The following is a 21907-nucleotide window of genomic DNA, read 5'->3' on the forward strand; positions in this document are numbered from 1 at the left end:
ACCCCCACACACCAAAAGAAATGCAAATAACGGTCTACGTAGCAGTTGCATATACTAGGCGTATTTGCCACGGCGACATCTGTATATGGCACTGGGATGTGCAGATGGAAATAGATGGCGGTATGCAGAAATCCAGTGGGAAGAGTTTGGCTTGGACACAATTCTCGGAAGTTAATGCTACAACCAGAGGCGTATTGGCCTACTGCTTACCGGCGGGCTCGGGACCTGTGCGCTGCTGTGTCCGAAGACCCAAAAGGCGCCGATTTTCTCTTGATCGCGTAAGGTGCTAGTTTCTTCCGAGGCGCCCAATACGCCCTTGACAATTTTCATGGCCACAATGCGGTCGATTGGATCGCTGAGCGGTAATACGCCCCTGCATACATGATTTTCATTTCGGATTATGATGGAAAGCATTGCCAAAACATTTATTTCATTACATTGCTAAGAATGTTCTTAATGAGCCCCGACTTCATGAGTGAAATTGAATTCCTCTCTGTTTCAATATCACTATCAGAGAACATTTAATATTATCTGAAAAGTACAAATGTCTCAGCTGAAGTTCCCAGGAGTTCCACAAAGGCTCACATCGCATTCTGGAGATGAATTTGACTTATCTCTCCGACATGTCTTTATTTCCGTGCTTCTCGCTTCGGGAGACAAGAAGTCTCAGAAACGTTGCAACTTCAGGGAGCTTTGTACCTGGACAACGCTATAGATGGGAGATTATATTCCACCGAGTAATTAGATACGAGTAAACATTCCTCTTTTTGACATGTATTGTTGTGCTCAATGTGACAATGCTGCAGCTTGTAGGAGCTTCATTTCACCCGTGTAGTCCCAACCAATAACACGTGACGTAATCATGGAAACACCGTTCCTAAACACATTTCAGTATACAGCCGTAATTATAATGCAAATTTTCACTTAATGTTCCTTTAATTTGTAAAACGTTGCTAGGTCAGTCACTGCAGTCGGTCAAAAACAAGAAGCAGTTAATCGGTCTAGAAAAAAAAGTTTACTGTACATCCCCTTCGATCTAGTCGAATTTCGGAAATTATACCCCAAATTTAAAGTCTTTTAACGGTTTTTGTCCAAACCTTGATGTTTCATCTCCGATGTTTTGACGGTTGGTCTCATATTTTCGACGTTTAATATCCAAATATATCTCCAAATGTTGATGTTTTATCTAAAAATTGCAATGTTTTATCACGATATATTGACACTTTGTATATATATGGCTGCATTTCATAGCGAAATTCGACGTTTTGGCCCCAAATTTTGACCGAATCATTTCGAAATATGTCGTTTCATCCCGAAATATATGCAAGCCTATATATCTGTAACTTCTGACATTTTTCTCGACAGTCCCAAACAATTCTCCAAATTTGACATTTAATGTCGCAAATTTGAAGTTACATCTCGAAAGGTTTAGGCCCCTATGACGTTTAGGCAGTGGGGCGCCGAGGAAGGGGAGGACTGTTCCTTCATTCAAAATTATACCCAATCAAGATTCTCCCAGGCCTCCCCCAGTCAGCTGCGGTACAACAAAACTGAAACATTCTCCCTTACATCCAAATTTCTTTTATTGGGTAATATTATGGCTAACGAAATGATACACTTTCCGGGGTCTACTTCCCCCTGGAACCCCATAGGGGCTTTGGAATACATTCCAATGAAATTGGAACCTTTAGAATGTATTTCTGTGCTTAAGATATTGCTAAAAGAGAACTGTATGAAAGCGGTAGAGCTTCAGGGCTTGGAATACCTTCCACATACATTATATTCCTCTTCCTGATATGCAAATCATACCTTTGTGCTTTAAAGTCGCTACAAGAGAACAAGAACTATCTCAAAATTCAAGAATTCCCGGGCTTGCACCCTGCACCCAGGGGTAGCTAGGAAGCTTCAAAGTGTGTGTGTGGGGGGGGGGGGGTGGGGGTGGCACAACATCAGAGGGGCACTTGCTTATTCCACCGACCACCACTCGCAGCCATATCACTTAAATATATATGATGTGTTACTGCTATCAATACTATTATGGTGCACGTGACTCTATCAACCTACATCTGTACTTCTGTCCATCCATAATTTAGAACTTTCCAAAAAAAAAAATCCTCCTGTGTTCATTCCTTGAACAAAAGTCTTGAGCAACTTCGGTTAAATCCTTAGCTTGTACAGACTAAAATAAATAATTAAAATAAAATATTCAAATTAACAAAGGCTTAAGATATCCAAATGACAGTTCTTCATCAAAGGGGCACATATATTATACAGTAGGGCACATTTTCTTATTTTGGAAAAAAAGTATGGGGGGCACGTGCCCCCAGTGCCCCCGGCTCTTACCCCTGCCCTACCAGGGCTTTGAAATGAATTCAGTTAGAAGTTGAAATTCTCTCTCTCACACACGTTCTTTGTGGTTTAAACTCGTTACGCGGGCGCCATTGAATATCTGAAAATGAGTGAGCCCAATGGACTCCCAATGGGGGCCCTGAGATACATTCCAGAAATGTATGTGTAATTGCTCTTTCTGAAATGTATTTTTGCGCTCAAAAGGTGGAAAAGAACAAGAATTTGAAACCGATGCAGCTTCTGAGAGCCATGTACTGCTAGCCAACCACAGTAAACGGTAGTAATTATGAAGTACTTGGCACTTTTATTTTTCGAAATGTTGCGGATAGCTAGTCACTGCAAGTCGGTCTCGAAATCGATCAACATATCCCTCTTGAAAAACATTGATTAATGTACGACCCTGGGTATATGACATTAAAGTTTTGTCACAATTTTGAATTTCATGTAAACATTAAAAATAATTGTAAATTCAAAGTTGATTCACCAACGAAGCACTTGATGCAGGTGCGTTTTTAGCACTTATAAAACTTTTGCCCAACGGTTCGCTTGTCCCCCACTCCACCGCCCACTTTACACCCCCAACTTTGGAATTTCTGGTGTCGCCACAACGTTATCCCTCGAAATTCAATTGGTAAATGGCCAGGCCGGGGGAATCAAACTATATTTGTCCTTTAGGTTGAGCTTGCAATGTGCCGGGTCTACCGGTAGTGTTCAAACCTAAGGTTTAGGAAGATATTCCGCTCACCTTTGAAATCATGTTCACAACACTGGTTGAGGTTGTTCTGGGGCCTCTATCCTGTTATTATTTACGATACCTCACTGCATACACACACACAGCTTTACGATAGGGGCGAATCGGTCCAATCTAGCTGCTGTGGTCTAGGTACCCGGCCGAGGATTTAGGCTGACATGGGCCTTAGTACCGGTAGACAGGTGGGTTAACCTAACTTTCATAAACGGATGCCGGGCCGGAGGGATTGGAAGTGAAGAAATGGATGAGGGCTCATGGGATTGATTTGTTGAGATATGTTTGTGTGTAATTTACAGATTATATATAAATGTAGCTTGCCAGTATGTACATACCAGTAGAGGCATCTCCTCGGAGAAAGACCGATATAGTTGAGTTGAAGAGGAAGGGTTTGATTAATTAAGGGTCCTTATATGAAATTTGGTGCTATATTTGGCAACGTGAAGTAACTTCATGTTCAAGAATTTTCGGGCTATAGTTTGTCCGATATTTATTTTTTAATTGAGGCGGATGAAAAAGTTATATAAAAAAAATGGAAACTAACCCTTTTGCTTTGATAATATTTTTAAATAAGAATGTTGAAATTTTAATTTAAATTCTTGCAGGGTAGTAGTGATGGTTAAGCACGGTTGTTAGAGAGTAAACAACTTGTTATTGTGATAGTCGGTGGAAAGAAGTTTTACTGATAAATATAATACGTTTCGTCCTTTGAAAAAAAGTTTTTGTTTGATTATTTGCTTTTAAAGCCACAAATCGCATCTGGGGGCCTGGGAGGTGGGGGAAGGGCACCTGGGGGAGGGGCACCGTTTTTTTGGGGAGGGCACGTGCCCCTCCCCCGGCCACCCCTTGGCGGACGCCACTGATTTGTTGTTGTTAGCGTTGGAAGAACTTGGGAGTTGGATGATGGTGCGGGGGCGGTGGAGGATGGTGGAGCATGCATGATCGAGAGGGAAATGGGCGGAAGAGGGGTTGAGGGGATCGTGGAAGAGGATCGATTAGATTAGGATGGACTGGAGCAGGACGGTGGATCGATGGGAGGTGCACATGAAGTTTGATCGGGTTCATCCAGTTCCGCTCCACACCTACCCAGTCGGGTACCTCACTGTCAACTCAGCCTCAAACATGTCGGATACTCTACAAGTTTTGATATATTGATTGATTGATTCCCTGAGTCAGTATCCAACCTATCTGAATTGTCCACACACAGATATTTCATTTCAACAAATAATTAGCCGTCTTCGTATACCAGTCCTTGAGCAATTTCTATCACAATCCAACTCAAGAACCTCCACTGCTACAATTTTTGTGTTTGTATTTGTTGTGTAATTCGGCGGAAAGAAGCTTGGAAAGACTTTTTGTACATCATTCCTCGAATCGTGGCTCGACTTTTCACCCGCTAAAAGCTTCAGTAGGCTTCCGCACATTGTTTTCCCGTTGGTTTCTGTGTTAGCCCTGTGTCTGTCTTCCACACCTTCGCTGCAGCCTTTATATTCGAGTGCTATTACACGGTATGGCCCTACACCGTATTCATAACCTCCATAGGCTTTCATATGGTAAGTAGATGCAACAACAGGCATTCATTACTTCACCAAATATACAACCGAGTGTCTGCATACATGCATAAGGCTGTGCTGTTATGTTGTTGCTCCCTAAACCTTGCAAAGCCGTCTCAAATTGCATTGACCTTTGTGCATAATTTCGGGGTTCTGCTGGCTGGGTGATTCTAATCCTACCGAGGGGTGCTGTGCTAATGATTACGCGAACAGATGAAAAGAACAGTCCTATGGTTACAAACTGCACACAAAGACCAATTACTCCTTGTAAAGAAATATTGCAAACATACAAAAAAAAAGTATGGTAAGATTAAAATGCGTTCTTGATGTCTTTCAAATCATCCTTGTTAAGCCATAGCTTTTGTTGTCCCCTTTGAAAGTAACCGCCCTTCACTTGTATGCAAATTATTCATGTCTATTTAACTAGCTGGTTTTGAATGCATGCGAAAGCAGTATTTGCATGATAATAATGTACAATTGGGTGTCTTCAGTGTAAAGCGAGGTAGAGTGATCGTGTCGTCTAGCCACAAGTTGTCAGTTAAAGCTTTTGAAACTTATCTCGACAGTAATGCATATTTCATTAACTTTCACCATCATTCTTTGGGAAAAGTTTTGACACGATTGGTATCAACTTGTGTCGTCTGCAAACGATGTTATGAACTTCTATCTGACTTTGTAGAATTAAGATCTAACCAAAACACTATACAGAGGAGTGTCAACTTGCTTTGCAACACGGGGTGGTGGTGACTGATGCGGATCGGAGTGTTCAGTTACTTTATTGAGATGCAGGAAACCTAATCACTCGGAGTAAAGTCAATCGATGGACCAGCGAGAATCATCGTTGAATAGACTACGGTAAGTTACGTACATGTACCATCTACCGCACATAGACATTGAGATTTGCATATGCAAATTAGTGCACTAATGCTCACAGTACATACATACCTACCTATCGTGTGCAGTGTATATAGACAGTCTAGTTCAACCTAGATATGACGGTGTGGTAGTGTCTACTGTTTAGACCGTGCCTGGTGTCAGGATGACTGTAGACTAGAAGCTAATTCCCCAACGTAACCTCGTTGATAGCAGTGGTATATTGTAAAATATGTTTATGGATAATGCAATCCTTAAACATGTGATGGTATTTCTAATTAGATTTGCAACCGTCGCAAAAGCTAGTCAAGGTCAACTGGTAAAATCTTTGCCTACACTCAAGCTTGGGTTAGTGTAGGGTGTACATTTAGGTTGCATTTAGCCTTGATCAGCAACAGATATTGAATAACTTCCAAGGTTACAACAAGGTTCAACCAATAATAGAAACTATTCTAAACAATCCTATCGTAGTAGACACAAGCCTATGTATTTCAAATAAATCTACGGGTAACAATCTTTCATTGAGAAATAAGTGCACCATCTCCCCAAGGTTTGAAGAAATGCGGGGTTTTGAAATGAGCTGCATACCACAGTGGCATACTGTATGTACAGCCGTATACACCAGTTTAGTACAGTGGAAAAAATTTTACCACCATTTTTCTAGGCAAAAGGACATTATTTAGTATGATTTAGACTAAAATGATTCACTAGTCAATTTCTATCAAATCATATTTTGCTCTCCAATTTTAGTTTGCGTATGGTAAAAACTGATATTTTAAGAGTCAAGAGCCCTTTAGAGAACCAGGTTCTGGATCAACGTCAAACCAAAGGTCATATGCAGACCGTGTGTAAATGCATCGCCCTTTACAAATTAATTGGCTATAATGACAGTATTGGCTAAGCTCACATTTAGACTAGTGCTGGAGTTGTGTTCCATGTACAGTAGTGACAAGGGCATGTATTTGGAGATCTGGGGTTAAGTAATCCCCATTGTACAGTACGTGTTCACACTACAAACTTACTTGATCCCCCTTGCTGGGTCAGGATAGCTATACCTAACAAGGAGATCACAATTGCAGCCTATCAGATGATCAACCTATTCAAGTTATAAGTGGCAACCAAAACACATCACTTGCTATGTCACTTTAAGGCTTATTTTTGGTAGTTCCAGGTATAGGTTGGTAACGGTAAGCCAGGCCTTACACTAGTAATGTTAAACCGAGCGTAAACATGAAAGTCTTCATAAATAGTGTGAAGCGTATTCTAGTTTGTTATTGTTATTATGACGTCACACATGGCTCACGCTTTGCTGGTTTGCTCTGTGGTGTGGCGGGCTATGAATCATGTGCTATTAGGAGCTTATACAGATGTTTTGTTTTAAATGATTCGGTTTGTGGGGTTGGAAGACAGCCAAACTGGTTCAAATTGGTTGAGTGCCCATTTGCATGTGCTCATCTGCATATCAGGAATTGGCACTCATGCAACCAATCAAGAGTTGGGTAAGGGGTTAATTAAGTCTTCAAAAGCATATATTTGATTATATATAAGTTCCATTTTATTAACTCTTGGTGTATATAAACCCATCGATGAATACAACTACTGTATATATAACTTTGGATTGTTAAAATACACGAGCATAAATGCTGATTATATAACGGAGCTCTAAGTTATACGTCTGTAGGCTTAAACTCCCCAATACGTCTTTGGGAAACAAAGTTTAACCCCAGATTCTACAATAACAACTTACGACGCCTAGCAAAGGGCAAACGCTCTGCCCTTGGACCTGATTGGTCCAAACTTATAGCTGACCTCTCACCCAACTCTTGATTGGTGGGTGCCAACCCGATATACAGATGAGCACATGCAAATGAGCGCTCAACCAGTTTGAACCTGGTTTGGCTGTCTTCCAGCCCCACAACCCGAATCATTCAAAATAAAACATCTGTACACGCTTCTAATAGCGTGTGATACATAGCCCGCCACACCACTGAGCAAACCACCAAAACGCGAGCCATGTGTGTGACGTTATAATATAACAACAAGTAAACAATATATCAACATATACATCAGTGACCTAAACTAACACCAAGTGTAACAAAATTTTGAAAACTAAGCCAAAGTAATCTATGCAATACAAGCTTTCTCCTAACTGTTCTTAGAGCAACCAATCCATACCTGGTGGTACGTACCCTTGTGTTAGCAGCTCAATCAAATCTAGATACTTAATTTATCCACGTTTTGGCAACAAGTAGAGAATTACACTTTTTAATTCTGAGCTGTAAAGATAAACTGCTAACAGGTAGCTTTCCTATTGCCCCCAAATATGCATGCTAAAGAGTCAATAAGCATGTTCTGCAATGGCTCTCTCAGCATAAAGTTACATTTTATTACCTGCTTTTAGGTGGCATTTGAATGCTCCATTTGAATGGGTCTAGCTGAATTTGCAAGCCAAGTTTATAGAATATAAGCATGCTGTAGATACTACTGTAGTTGTGGGATGATATGGGGTAAACAAGTTTCATGGACATGTAATTTGGAGCAATAAATAATAAACCAAGGTTTTTTGTCATGATTTAATTAGACTCACTCTCTGTCTACACCTGTAGGTACATCACCATTATGAAGTTTGTCATGTAATGTAGGGAAATATACCTTGGAGATGATCATAGCGCTACTTGATGACTGGATCATAAAATGGCATCTCCTGAAGCAGAAGATGTGACATCAATGAAGGAGGAACCCACAGATCTTTCTTCATCTACCAATCCCAGCTCATCACGGGAGACCTCCGAGATTGTTGATACACCCTCTCTTCCACTAGAGGATGGTCCACAGCAGGTGTCTATAGAAATATTATTTTGTTGATTCCATGCATGCTAAATAATTGCAGTCGTATTTCTGTGTATATCATAAAATAATTGATCGGGTATTGCATCGCAAAATGCCATACAAACTGTGGGAAGATTTTTTTTACACAGAAACCCATGGTGTTTGTATACGACAAAATTCATTACATTACATTCTCTAGTACGTAGCCAAAAGGTGCTATTTTAGTTCATGAAAACATGAAAACATTAAATTGTGGATGACATCGAACACCATTTGTCTTTGACAAATTTGTTATGTATTGTATCATGTCATTTGTTGGCATCATAAAAAAATGTTTTTTTTATCAAATCTTGTGTCACATCAGAGGAGCTCAGAGAATGCACTACCCTGTGCTGTATAGTAAAGGCTTCATATTGACGCACCTTCCTAATTGATGCACCTTCAAATATTGATTCAGCAAGCAACCTAAACTGTTTGCAGTCAAGCAGAGTTATATTGATGAGTTTTAATCCATGTCAGGTACAGTATATGCTGATAAAATTGTGGTTGTTTTAACTTTTAACTTCTAACACCCTCCCCAGTTTTGCACATTTTTATGGCATTTGGAAATGTTACTCCAGGCTTAAAATAACCAAAATTACCTCAATATAATACCACTTCTCTCTGGGACCTGACCTGTCTGAGCTTAGGGGCTCAGAGCATAGCAAACAGCATTCAGAGTCAGTTGATGTATACTTACACAAAATGGTACAGTTAGCATATGGAGGAATGTGTCAATTTAGGGGTATTAAAGAACTTGACACGGCAGACATTTTGTGGTCAAATTCTGCTCAATTGTATGTTGTGTAGGCACAGAACAATAAGTATTTTGAGATCCTTACATTTCTGAGAAACTACACAAATGAAAAACGCATACATTGTTAATCAAATCCTTCAGTGCGTCAATTAAGTAGGCCAGTGAATGCACTCTTCTTTCATTGTTGAGCCTGTCATGTCTTAAAAACAGACACTCCCAAAATTAAAGTGGTGTAGCAAAATACCAGTTTGATTGTTAGCTGTGGTATTAAACTGTGGAGTTTGTACTCGTATGATCCATTAACTGTTACTAGGTGTATTGGCAGTTTTGTATACAGTACTGTACATGTGGGTATCAACTGATGTGAAATCTGTTTTGGTGTTAATCTGTTAATCTCTGATGCAATTAACAGTAAATTATGAAAGACATTTTGAAGCAATTTTTGTTTCTATTTAAAGATCAATCTGTTGAACTAGGCTGAGAGGCTGCCATAATGATTTAAAGATACATATTGTTCTGGTCACAACATATCCCAACTGTTAAAGGATTGCTTAATGCACAGAACTAAATTTAATTTGTATTGAAAACACAGTATTTTCAGTCCAGGTTGAAGCTATTAAACATTTAAAGTTTTCAGAAATGACCCTTTAAACAGTGGAGCTCCATCAATTTAAGTGACAAGACTATATAGTCTATATACTTAGACCAATTAGGTCAGTTCCTCAGAGGCAATACAAAACTCGATCAATGGGAAGACCTAAGTACTCTTATGGCCTCAAAAGACATGTTTACAAGGTTGTAAATATTTCAAGCACAAATAGTGTGGTACAGTGCAGTAAGGGTGATATTTTGTTCATGTACAAAGTTAAAAGAACATGCTTTGGTTAAGTTATTAGAATTTGTCAAACAATGGATTCACATTTACATTGAGTCTTGCCCTGAGTCACTGATATCATCATCACCAATTTATCCTTAAAGGACCATTAGAGATTTAGCATATTTTAATGATATCTCGAAAACCTCCATATCTGTAGAAACATAGTTCTTTTCTTCATAGTTCATAGTTTTTTTTGGACTATGACACATTAAGAATAATATTCTGCCTAACATCATCCTTTAAAGGATAAGACCAAAAACCTAAACATGTATCTGTCGGTGAAGTACACCAACATGGCACCAGGAATGATGAAATTCGAGAAAAGCAATGCCAATTAAATTTTTGTAACACAATTTCTTTGTACAAGCTGGTGAATCCTATATGGTTTACTAATAATGAATAATCAGCATGTGATTGTATAACCACAAATATTTCTCTAGTTAGAATGAAGGTCAATGGAGTGTATGTGAAAGCATACAGTGAATAGTAAATAACATGCATATGAAATCTAAACGTAATTGTAGTTGCAAACATCTACTTTCAAGTTTAGTTGTAAACATTTACATTCAGTAGTAGCCCTCTCTCATCATGCCATATCACTGTACATATCAGCTCTGTAAGATATAGCATTGCTAATTTCAGCTAACCAAGAGGTCAAAGATTATCTGCAAAATACCACCTCAAAGGTGAATTCCTTCTGACCATTAAATACAGGCATTAAGCTGAAGTCAGTTTAGTAATTTTTACCACTTGAGTTCATGCTAAGATTTTTAGTAATGGATGGTCAGTTAAACTTGCTGAAACCCTTATGTAATCAGTTGTGGAAAGTTCATTTGTATGTTAGTCCGAGGGAGAGAGAAATGTTAACAGTTATAAATTTGCCTTTTGCGTTACACAGGAGTCCACAAGATCTGATGATTGCTCCATGGAGACATCATACACTGTATCACTCAACGCAGTGCTGATGAACAAGGAAAGAGAACGTGCGAAAAAGAAAACAATTCGAGACAAAACGTTCATGAGCCTTCCGGGTCTTCTGATATTCCGTGAGTTCTGCCTCGAGATGAACGTCTCTATGGATGTGAAGAAGATGCACGTCAACCAAATGGTGGCCAACCTGCAGAAGTTTTTCTTCTACGTTAGGGTGAAGCCCGGCGCAGTGCTCCAGCAGCTCTTTGAGCAGATCAGCATAGTGATCGAAGCCATGAGGGGTATCAATATCAGGAAGGATGTCAGGTTTAAGAAAGTGGTCCGAGTATGTCGAGGAAGGATCAACAGCTTCGATCACATTCGCTGTCATTCCCCTCAGATCACGGAACAGCTTTCGATGTTCTGCCTGAGGAAGTTGATATTCAGCACGGACGTTCGTCCCAACCATCCCACCGGTCTGTTCAATCTAACGCTCTTCTACATGGTCATTTACATGTGCAAGGGCACGACTCACTGGACAGAACTGAAAGCGCTGTTGGTCTCGATGAGGAAGTCTTCTTTCGTTTGTAAGAAGGATATCAGCAAAGGAGTAAAGTTTATCACCATACGGAACGAACCTCAGTGCACTGCTGGAAGACTTTACGAAATTCCTGGTACGTTTTGTTTTACATTTTGATAACCTCCATCTTGTTGATGTAAGTTATAATTTTGAGCAATGATGGGTTCTCTCTGTTCTGCTAACTTCCTGTCCCTCCTGTTTTCGTTCTGTCCCTGCATTTCAAGCCCTCTACCAAGGAAGAATTTTGTGAGGAGTGTAAGTTTGTAAATTTTTGGTTGAAGAGGTCACAGCTGAGAAATGTAGGTGATATGAGTTTGTCAATGCATCAGAGTTGATCAGGATTAATTTTTTTATTCCTTTCCTGAGGCGAACATAATCTTTGTCGTCATTTAGTTGTGTGTATATGTGTGTGTGCATATCTAAAAATTCTCATGAATATAACACATTGCAAGGGATCAATAAACTTGTTTGCTTTCTGGCTGTCCCATCTTTTTATCTTATATTTGCTTGTTTTTGCAGTATCCTTTTATCTTCTTAGGCAATATATTTTTACAAACAAACATATTACTAACTTTGTAGACAGTTTAATCAGGCTTTATGAGTCGATAGCTAATTTGAGTTGCAGTTTGAACTTCAGAGACATTTTATTTTACTTGCTACATTCTGTGCACAGCAGACTGTTCATTCATTTTATAGGGTTTTCATTTTAGATTACTACCCTGTAAACTAGGAGGGGGGGGGGGGTTCTTGAGAGGATGATGCATGATGTGAATTTTTTGGAGTTGGATGAATTTGGACACAGATATAATAGATCAGTACTGTCCTTCATTTTGAGGTTTTTACTAAATGCTGTGAATTTCTCTATTAAAATCACTATTCTGTCCAATTGTGCTGTACTGTACCAAATTGCATGATTTTTCACATTATATTTTCATCATCAGGTCACCCCATCTGTCCTTTCAAAATCTTCCGCCTGTTCATGTCCAAGCTGTCGATATCGTCTAACTATCTTTGGCAACGTCCCAAGCCTCATTCCAAGATGAGCGAGTGCTGGTTTCATCCTGACGCTTCCAATACTATCAACAATGACTGGCTACTGGACCTCACAGAGAAGGCCTCGATGACAGTTAGCTACACCAACATGTCCCTCGTTCTCACCCCAAGGTCCGTCATGGATTCCACTCTGTCGGATCCAATCTTCACCAAAACATACTCCAATGAGGTACTTCCGTCAATGTTGTCTTTTCATATATCAGAGTTGTTGCTGGCCAAATTTTATTATGAATACAGTGCAGGACTAAGAGATGATAATAGCATTTCCATACACCAGGGTATAATTTAGTGTTCAAATTTTGTGTACATAGCAGCTTTGAATGCTCTCTTTAGATTTGTCTCTCATAAGATACGATGGTTCTTGTCTATTAAACTTCTAAACATCTTCGAAATTTGTACAGCAATTGAACATTATGCATAGCATTCTGCGATGCGGCACCAGATAGAGACTGTGCATATGTCAGTATATACTTGATACTGTCCTCAAATATGCCAGATAGTCATATAATTATGGCCACTAATCCTCAAACTTGAAAGAATAGTTTTCTGCCACTTCAAACCATCTTTCCTAATTGAGACATTTAAGTCTCCAACTGAGCACTCTGTAATGTTTGTGAATAATTTTGAGAGTTTGCCAAGGAAATGTGTTTGATTATATTTAATAGCAAAGGTTTTGGTTTCGATACTGATGACGTAAAATGGAAGAGAACTCCAAATACTCCATCAAACTGTAGCCTACCATCTTGACATAATTCTGCGGTACAATTTATGTGAATTCTTTTTTCTGTATCTTCATATATAACAGTAGTTTCTTAGTTGAGTGAACCATCTTGTTTATGAGTCTTATAAGTAGTAAACACAGTTCAAATTTGGAAGCATTATTTGTTTCAGTAGCATATGGAAATGTTCAGAACTCAGCTTTAAGACTTATCTTTGAAGCCCTAGAACTAGTCTAGCAATTAGCTGCCTATTACAAAGCCACAATTACATTCATGCAAGTACTTCTCAATTTAAAAAATAAATAAAATGACAGATGCTTTTGACACACTTAAAAGCAAGTTTTATTCAACAGCAAAGTTTGCTTGAAGTGAAAAGACACCCTTGCATATTGGTTAAGTTTGTTCCATAGCCCACGTTAGAAGTTTGTAGAAAATTTCAGCAAAATCATTTTGCAGGATGTAATAGATCATTGGATCATAAATTGATGTAAATATATATTAACAGGATTAAATGGTGGTGATGCGAGTATTTAGCACAAAGCAATAAATTAAAGTGATGATTAGATTTTGTGATATTTAATCACTTAGTCAGGGTAGCTTTCTATTGTTGTGTTGGGCAATTGTATGAAGCTGAACATTAATGCTATGTTGTTGTACTCCCAGTTTTAAGCTAGTAGGAATTTCAAGAGATGATACATACAGTTACTTACATTCTTCTTTGGTATCAACAACATTTTTGTCATAACTTTGTTTGTTACACAGGTTAAAGAAATTCCTAACCCACCGAAGTTTGATTCGTCAAATCTAGACAGTGCCCTTCCAGGCGGTAATGATAAATTGGAGATCAAACTTTTGAACTCAAGTGAAGCCCAAGTGGAGATTCGACTGACAGACATTCTGTGGAAGGAGCTGTTTCCGGAATGGGACCGAACCCGCCTAGTGTCTGGTTATCAAAATCACGTCGACTTCATGAAGCATCTACTTGAAGTCCACAAAACATGCAAGGATGAGTCGTGCTGTAACCCTGAGACCGGAATGGAAGAATCCACTGAGGAGGTGTCCACCAGTGATCAGCAAGCATCTCAAGAGAATGCCCCCACCACTCCCATAACCATTCCAATTAATGTCGCTCAACACGGCTTCCAGAATTCATCTCTGCTGACCGTGGTCAATAACAATACTGTCGTCCCTCAGACTGTACAGGGATCTCAAAATTTTATTGTGCCTCTGAACACCCTGCTGGAGTCTCTAACGTCAAGCTCACAAGCAGCAGTTCAGGTTGATGCAGGGAGTAGTCAGGCTGCTGCTACATCTAGTGTGTCTCCAAGACTAGTCACCAGCCTGCAGGCTGCATCTTCTCTTTTACAAAGCACTGTTCATCCAGGAGGAGAGAAGAGGGACCTCTCCTCCATCGCTCAAAATGGATCCAATTTGAACCAGATAAGTGGCCCTTCTAGTAAAGTGTTATTGCCTTCTTTGGTCACTAATCCCTGCACCAATTCTATCTTACCTCTGTCTGCGATGACGAGCGCCCAGAACCAACCTTCGGCCGACACCACTTCCATCGATCTGCTAGCTGGGAACAAAACTGTCGTTCAGTCTTTGGTCGATAATGCTCAGAAGCTTTCACAAGGATTGCAAAGTGTGAATGTGCAAGGATTTCCATTACCCATCATAGGCTCCTTTCAGAATGGAGCATCTGGCATCTCTTCGGCTGATGCTCTCCAAAGTAATTCATTAAATTCATTAAATGTTACCCCCATATCCAGCCTGCCAGGTAACATGCCTACGCCCGTCGCTAGTTCCCAAACTCTACTAACCAACGCAATACCAAAGTTAGCTTTACCAAGTTTACATAACGTCGGAACTACAGCTATTCCAAATACATCAAATCTACCAAATAACATATCTTCAGTCGTCGGGTCTATGCCCGCACTAAAGCGTATGATTCCCATCGCAGAGCCACAACTCATTCCTACTTCGGGAATTCGGGCAGTGCCCGAGTTGCAAAGTCAGTCTTTTTCAGTGGCACAGACTTCTTCTGTACTACAAGGTACTTCAAGCACATATGCCACAGCGCCCAGTTTGCCAACTCAACCGGTACACCAGATTATTGCAGCAGCAAGTGATGGCAATACCAATTCAGTATTTACTAACGGGATCAATACGTTTGCAGAGCAACTAACCGCTAGTAACTCGGCAGCGTCCACCTTTGTCATTACCAATCATGGGATAATTGCAGTTCCAAACATACAACAGTCACCTCACACAGTGGTGAGCCAAGACAATAATAACCCATCTATCAGCACTATCAGTGTCAACCCTATAAATGCTAATATTCCAGATAGCGAAACTCTCCAAAGTTTGAACAGTAACAGTTTTACCTTGGCGCCATCATTGCTGACACGGCCCCAAGACAATTATATGGACGAAGAAAATGTTTATTTCCAAGAGCAATACTATGATATGCCTGTGAAGGCGCTGGATTATTCTACCAAATCACATACATTAGAAGGACAGTTTGAGTCACAAGAGATGGATGAAGAAGCACCATTGGACCTTTCAATCAGCAAACCAAAGAATGACCTCGAGCAGGTTCCCACAATCTCCACTCCTTCCTTAGCACTTCCTAATTCACTTTCCGTCATTGATAGCCGGCATCTTCCGAGGATAAAGGATAAGGATCCAAGGCCTCTTCTACCAAATAACGCATTGCCAGGTGTTGCAGCGATCACTTCCGTTCGGAGACCACCCCCACCGTACCCAGGATTAGCACAAAAGTTCCTTGCACCTCAAGCAATTGCACAGCTTGGATACCCAAGGTTTGTACGAGAGCCAACCAAAAATTATCCGGGATTCATGAAAATGACCCTCAAGAGGAAAAGTACGACGGGTAAATCAGTCCGAGAGCTGTTGGATAAGAAGAGAAAGAACGACTTAGCACGATCGGGTCAAGCATCCCAAAGTGGGAACTCGATGCTAGTAGGAGCGTCATCGCCTAATAATGTATCTGGCAACAAAGTCACTGTAGGAATCGACACTGTCACTCATCAAAATAGTAGCAGGCTGACAAGGAACGGGACAAAGAAAGCTGAGAATGTTACAGAAGATGATGCGAACGAAAGAAATAACAGTGAAACTCCAGCGGGAAATCACCACTCTCTGATTACGTTGGCTAATCTCTATCAACCGGAGCAGAATGAAGTCAGGATTGAGAACGGTCAGCATGAGACGAAAAAATCACACAGGCTCGAAAACTGTCTTCAAAAGTTTGATGTATCAAAGACAACATCTTCAAAGTCCCCGGAGAAAGGGAGACAGGGTCGTAGATCTCGACGCAAGCCACAACAGGTCTTCAAGAGAACTATGGTGGAAGATCCAGATATTATTGATGAGATTGAAGATTTTAGTTAGTTCTGATAAGAGTGTTATTAGTTTACTTGATGAGATGATGAATCCATAGCAGTGTAGAGCGGTACAATACTGGATACCATGCCCAGTAGAGTTTTAAAAGGGGGCTAGTGTGGACATAGTCGTAGTCTCAGAACATCAACTAATGATCAAGAACAGCTCACAAATGTTTCTGTTTTTTCTAAGTAATGGACATGAAATTCTAAAAAATGACCAACATGGCTGGTTTTTAAACATATACAATAAATAACTAGCTTGTTACAAATATTAGTGATTATGAGACAAGTGGTGGGTAGATAAAAGTCAGATATGACACAACGTCAGTGGTTGTAGCTTAGCTTCAAAGAACCATTCAGAAAGCTATTATAGAATCTTACTTTAATGTTTGTCATTCGTTCATCTATGATGAGCTGCCTCTCTTCTATATTCATATTACTTAATGAAAACAACCAATTTACAAATAAGACACAGAGACCCTGGGAAACACCATATTTGGGCATGCAACTAATAATAGTACAATCAAGGTTCATTTATATAGAATGATTTATTTATTCATTTTTACTTCATTTTTTTTCCAATTTATTTTTGGCAACACAGAGGTGACTTAAAAAGTATCATGCATTCTCCAGGTACTGTTTACTTAAAGAAACTTGATCCTTGAGTTTTATCATGTGATCATATATCTCTTCCAAAAAATTTTTTTTCTGTGATACTTGGTGTTAAATTTGTCCTGTTGAAACAAAAGTGTTTTCACTGTTGAATATTTCAATCTGATGATAGTAGTTGAATGATAATGTTACTCTTTCAAGTGTTCATAGATATGGGGATATGCTCATTGACAAAGACAAATTAATTTTAGAGCATTATTCTGTGTTATTCTTAATGATTTGAGATTGTATACCAATCTCACAAAGTCAATGGCTCTATACAAAATGAGACAAGTGTTCAAAACAGAACTTTTTTGTCAAAGTTTGTGGGAATTATTAAGAGATACATCAGTTGGGAAAGGTTGTAGTAGTTTTATATAAAGCATAACTCAAGAGTATAGGATGTCTGCTCTTCTTCCCATAGTTAGATTAGTGCATTTTCTGTTGATATTTTACTGCAGAGCAACCCATCGTTTAAATCCTTCGGGAGAAATTTTAAATCAATATTGTGATGATATCACCTTGTTTCCTCTTGTTTGTTTGTTTGTTTTTGCCATGTCAACAATTATTTTCGGCTGCAAAGTGTTAATATTTATTTTGCGTTTAAATCAAACACGTTGTTGTTTTTATTTACGTGCAACCCTGCTTCGATCTCGTCTATTTGTGGCATTATGTACAGTACAGTTGCAGTCGTTTACGAACATTTCTCTATATATTTTTTTTAAATCATATATTTTTTAAGGAGAGTAATACGGAAACTGAAAAATATGAAACTGTGAATTGCCAGAGTCATAGAATATTCCTTGTACTTTTTAGATTTGTCAGTGCGGTTTGTATCATTGTATTAAATATCACATGGAGGAATTAACAGTAATCGTAATGAACTTACAGAGAGTCGAAAGGAGGGGAGGGAGTTATCCAGGTTTTACTCATAAACCATCCATCACTGGTTAAACCCCCCACCCCCTCCCCAATCCCCCAAAATGCCAACAACAACAAAACAAATGCTGTTTTCTTTCATCTTATAATACTGTACTTATTAATGTTGATTGCTTTAAATGTACAGAGCTGTTGACAAAGTAGCCACAATACATTGTATATGCATTACTATAGAGAAACTTGCAGGCTGTGTAACTGATATGGTTATTTTGATCTATAGGCTTTGGACGGTGGTGTGTGTTTTGCAATCAGATATTGAACTGCACTGTTACCCTGCACCATAGTTAGTATTATAACTTGCAATGTTCTTTCTCATCGCGAACAGCAGTTTGGTTCTTGGGTATTAGGTTGGTTAGTACAGTTGCTGATATTTCAGTCAATTTGCCAGACTGTATGTAGCCCCATAGTATTGAAAAGATTTGGGCCTTACTTTCTTTACTTCATGTGCTGCATATATTTGTAACAAAATTATGACATTCTTACAAAGTTCATCGTTGGAAAGAAATAAAGAAACGAAGGCAATCTCTAACATTTTAGTTGTAATGTGTGGATTGTACTTCAGAAATACCATGTTAGTTACTGGTACTTAAGCACCCTGATCATAATTAAATGTATGAAGTCAAAACAAACTGTAAATATAAAAATAATTGATTACTTTGGTACATTACCTAAACTGTTTAGGGCAAAGCTTTTGAAAGAATGGTTGTTCCCCATAGCTTTTCTGTTTATTCATGACAATGAACTCTTTCAAATGAGGTGAGGCTTTGAATTTCATGAAAAGTGTGTCTTCTTTTGTTCTACATCAGTAGTACTGTTTATATTCTTTGAAAATATTTATACTTTTGTTATTTACAAAATAATCACTAGATGGTAGCTTCATAAACTAATGCCTACTTCTAAGCTAACTCAAAATTTAAGCAAGAGTTTACATGTGAACATACCTTAACAGACTTTCCAACATTGAGGAAAATTTATGAGTGTGATCAGCGGCAGTGGGGGACGGGTCTAAGTGGTCTCCCCCTCTCCCCTTTGGAAAAATTTTCGTATTTTTGACTGCCTAGATGCAAAATGGTGCATTCTTTTTCAGTTTCTCTGAGTAATTTTATATTGAGAATTTCATCAACATATATATATTATTGAACTCAACAAGCACGAAAATTCTCAACAAAGACTTTTTTTGAATCGATGAATGTAATCACTTGCTAACATAATTGAACATTTATATCGGAAATTGAAGTGCACTTCTCAATCTCTAGTACCAACACCTCTCCCACCCGGCGTTTTCCACCACCACCATGGCAAACGCACTACTCTTGTAAGTGTAAGTACTCAAAGTTGCTTTGTGTTGTAGAGGTATGTAGCCTTCTTAGCATCTTTCAGGACGGTTTTTCGGAGATTATTTGTGGATTGCATGTGATAAAGTGCACATAGCGTGTGAGCGTGTGAAGGGCTGGAAATGTGTGTGTCACACGCCAAATGCGTGTGAGTTGGAATGTCTGCCTTAATTAGCTGATATGTGTTGGAGAATTTACGTTTCAGAGATTTCGACTTGTATGGGGTTTTTTTTCCTCCATAAAAAGAAGTCTTCAGTTTGCATTAAAATCTTAATATTGGAATCTTATGTTAAACCAATTCCATTTTTCTTACATATTAATATGAATTTCTCAATTTTGACTATAGAATTCTAACTAGTCCATTTCTGCTATAAACTATGGTCTATTAATAGTAACAGACTGGTCAATTTTTGACCCCCCAAAAGTGGGAAGGTTAAGGAAAAAGTATGGAGAATTGGGCAAAACTGAAATGAAATAGTGATATAGAAACTGACAGGAGACATTTTGACAATTTTAACACTTCTGTAATAATATAGTCTTATCTGTAATAGCACTGCAGAATACAATGATATGAGCATTTGATACTCTTTAATATTGCCTGAAAAATGTTCATTTTCTCTAAGTTTCCTAATGAAGGTAAAAGGATATAGGCTGCTCATATTTCATGGCTTTTTACAAAAATTGGAATCATGATTTGCCAGGATATATGAATGAAATCAAGAGATTGTGAGCTTGACTATATAACACAGGGACTCCTGTCTAAACCAAGAAAATAGGCAGGTCTGCATTCATTCAAATAGTTTTGTGATTCGCTTTAATCCGTTTAGGTCAGAAACTATAGACAATTATGAAAGAAAATAAAAAATGATTCTAAATGACTCATTCTTACAGTTGTTAATGTTCTTGTGACCAAATTCAATTTTTGTTTTATATCTTTTTTTCATTTGGAGATTTAATTGTTAAAATACAGCATAAAAACCATGGTTGTGTGTCATGGAAGGAGTGAGAATTTCATTAAGGGGTCAACACTAACAAATGTTGGAGAATTCTTATGTAAAACTGGAGACTGGTTCAGTCTCATTTCTTGACCATTCTTTTCTGATGAACAGTTGGTCCAGACCTGTCCATTGAACTGGACAGATTGGAAAACCAACTGAACAGTCTGATCCTGCAGATTGGAGGCCGGAGGGCGGGGTTGGTTGGTTAATGTTAGGATACTAAATCTAGAAACTAAAGATTGGATCGGAATTCTAAACATGAAAGAATAAATGATCAAAGTAGATTTTCCTCTTTATTAATTATAAAAGAAAGAAAGTTGAATCATACAAAGAAATAATATGGCTGTTACTTAAATGAGTGTGAAACCTTTTGATTGGACTCATATCTGACCAACACCTTCTTTAAACAAACCCAGCAGCTGGAGGGAGAGACTTTTATGGGTTACTGTTTATAACTTGGTTTTGGTTGGGATTAAAACACAAGTTGTTCCAAAGAATTACCTACCACAAGTGAAGTTGAAACTTTCCCAAGTAAGCTCTGCCAAATTGCCAGCATGAATATACAAAAGCAAATTGCCTTTATTAAGTTCTTGCCCACAGCAATGGAGTGTAATTTCACAACTCTGTGCGGCAAACTTTAGTGTAATTTCAAATATTGAAAGACAATTTTTTTTTTACTTGAATTGAACTTAAAGTGACCTCTGAATTCCCAATGATGTGCTTTACCTTCTGAGTTGGTTGGCCAATGGACTGGAGAACTCAAGTGGGGTAGATTAAAGAACTTGTTATCCTGAGGGTCACTGCTTTTAATCCTATTCTAACCAAAAATTTCTTTGAACTTTCAAAATGTGTTAAATAACTGCCCAGTCTACTTTTGTTGTTGTTGATTAAAAGATTTTACATATATCGTTATAAATAAGTGTCTGGATGGTAGTTAATAGATAGCAAGACATGATTGTTTTACTTCCAAAGTTTATGATTCTATGTACTAATATACATTTGTTTTTTTTTCTATGGATCCTGGCATTATTCAATATACAGAGTTTAATTCTCACAACTGCATGATGTCTCTATGTGTTTTGTTTGTCAGTTTCATTGATAAATAACCCTCCCGGTTTTACCAAAATGCGCTTGCTTTTTCCATCAAATCCCAAGCCCTCCTGGTTTAGAAGAATTCCAAATTTCACCGGACCAGGTGTGTAGCCAAGGGGGCCGGGTGAGGAGGGGGAGGGGGTGAAGGGGGAGGGCAAAGGGGGCGACCGCCCACTCCTTGAGCATATTTTTTGTATTTT

The 21907-nt window shown here is 38.7% G+C and overlaps 1 protein-coding gene across 3 annotated transcripts; it reads left to right on the forward strand.

The window, feature by feature from the left end:
• The first annotated feature begins 5062 nt into the window (after positions 1 to 5062).
• Positions 5063 to 21675, forward strand: LOC139969032 (uncharacterized). 3 transcript variants are annotated; one of them, XM_071973733.1, is made up of 5 exons: positions 5063 to 5505; positions 8130 to 8361; positions 10924 to 11608; positions 12456 to 12736; positions 14049 to 21675. In XM_071973733.1, exons 2-5 carry the CDS (start codon positions 8218 to 8220, stop codon positions 16698 to 16700), a joined length of 3762 nt encoding a protein of 1253 aa, XP_071829834.1. In that variant the 5' UTR covers positions 5063 to 5505; positions 8130 to 8217; the 3' UTR covers positions 16701 to 21675. The 3 variants fall into 3 exon arrangements, with proteins under 3 accessions (XP_071829834.1, XP_071829835.1, XP_071829836.1); XM_071973734.1 differs by lacking the exon at positions 5063 to 5505 and adding an exon at positions 5602 to 5741; XM_071973735.1 differs by lacking the exon at positions 5063 to 5505 and adding an exon at positions 5850 to 5871.
• Positions 21676 to 21907: the final 232 nt, after the last annotated feature.

The sequence above is a fragment of the Apostichopus japonicus genome, chromosome 6 (assembly GCF_037975245.1).
Source record: "Apostichopus japonicus isolate 1M-3 chromosome 6, ASM3797524v1, whole genome shotgun sequence".
NCBI classification, from domain to species: domain Eukaryota; kingdom Metazoa; phylum Echinodermata; class Holothuroidea; order Aspidochirotida; family Stichopodidae; genus Apostichopus; species Apostichopus japonicus.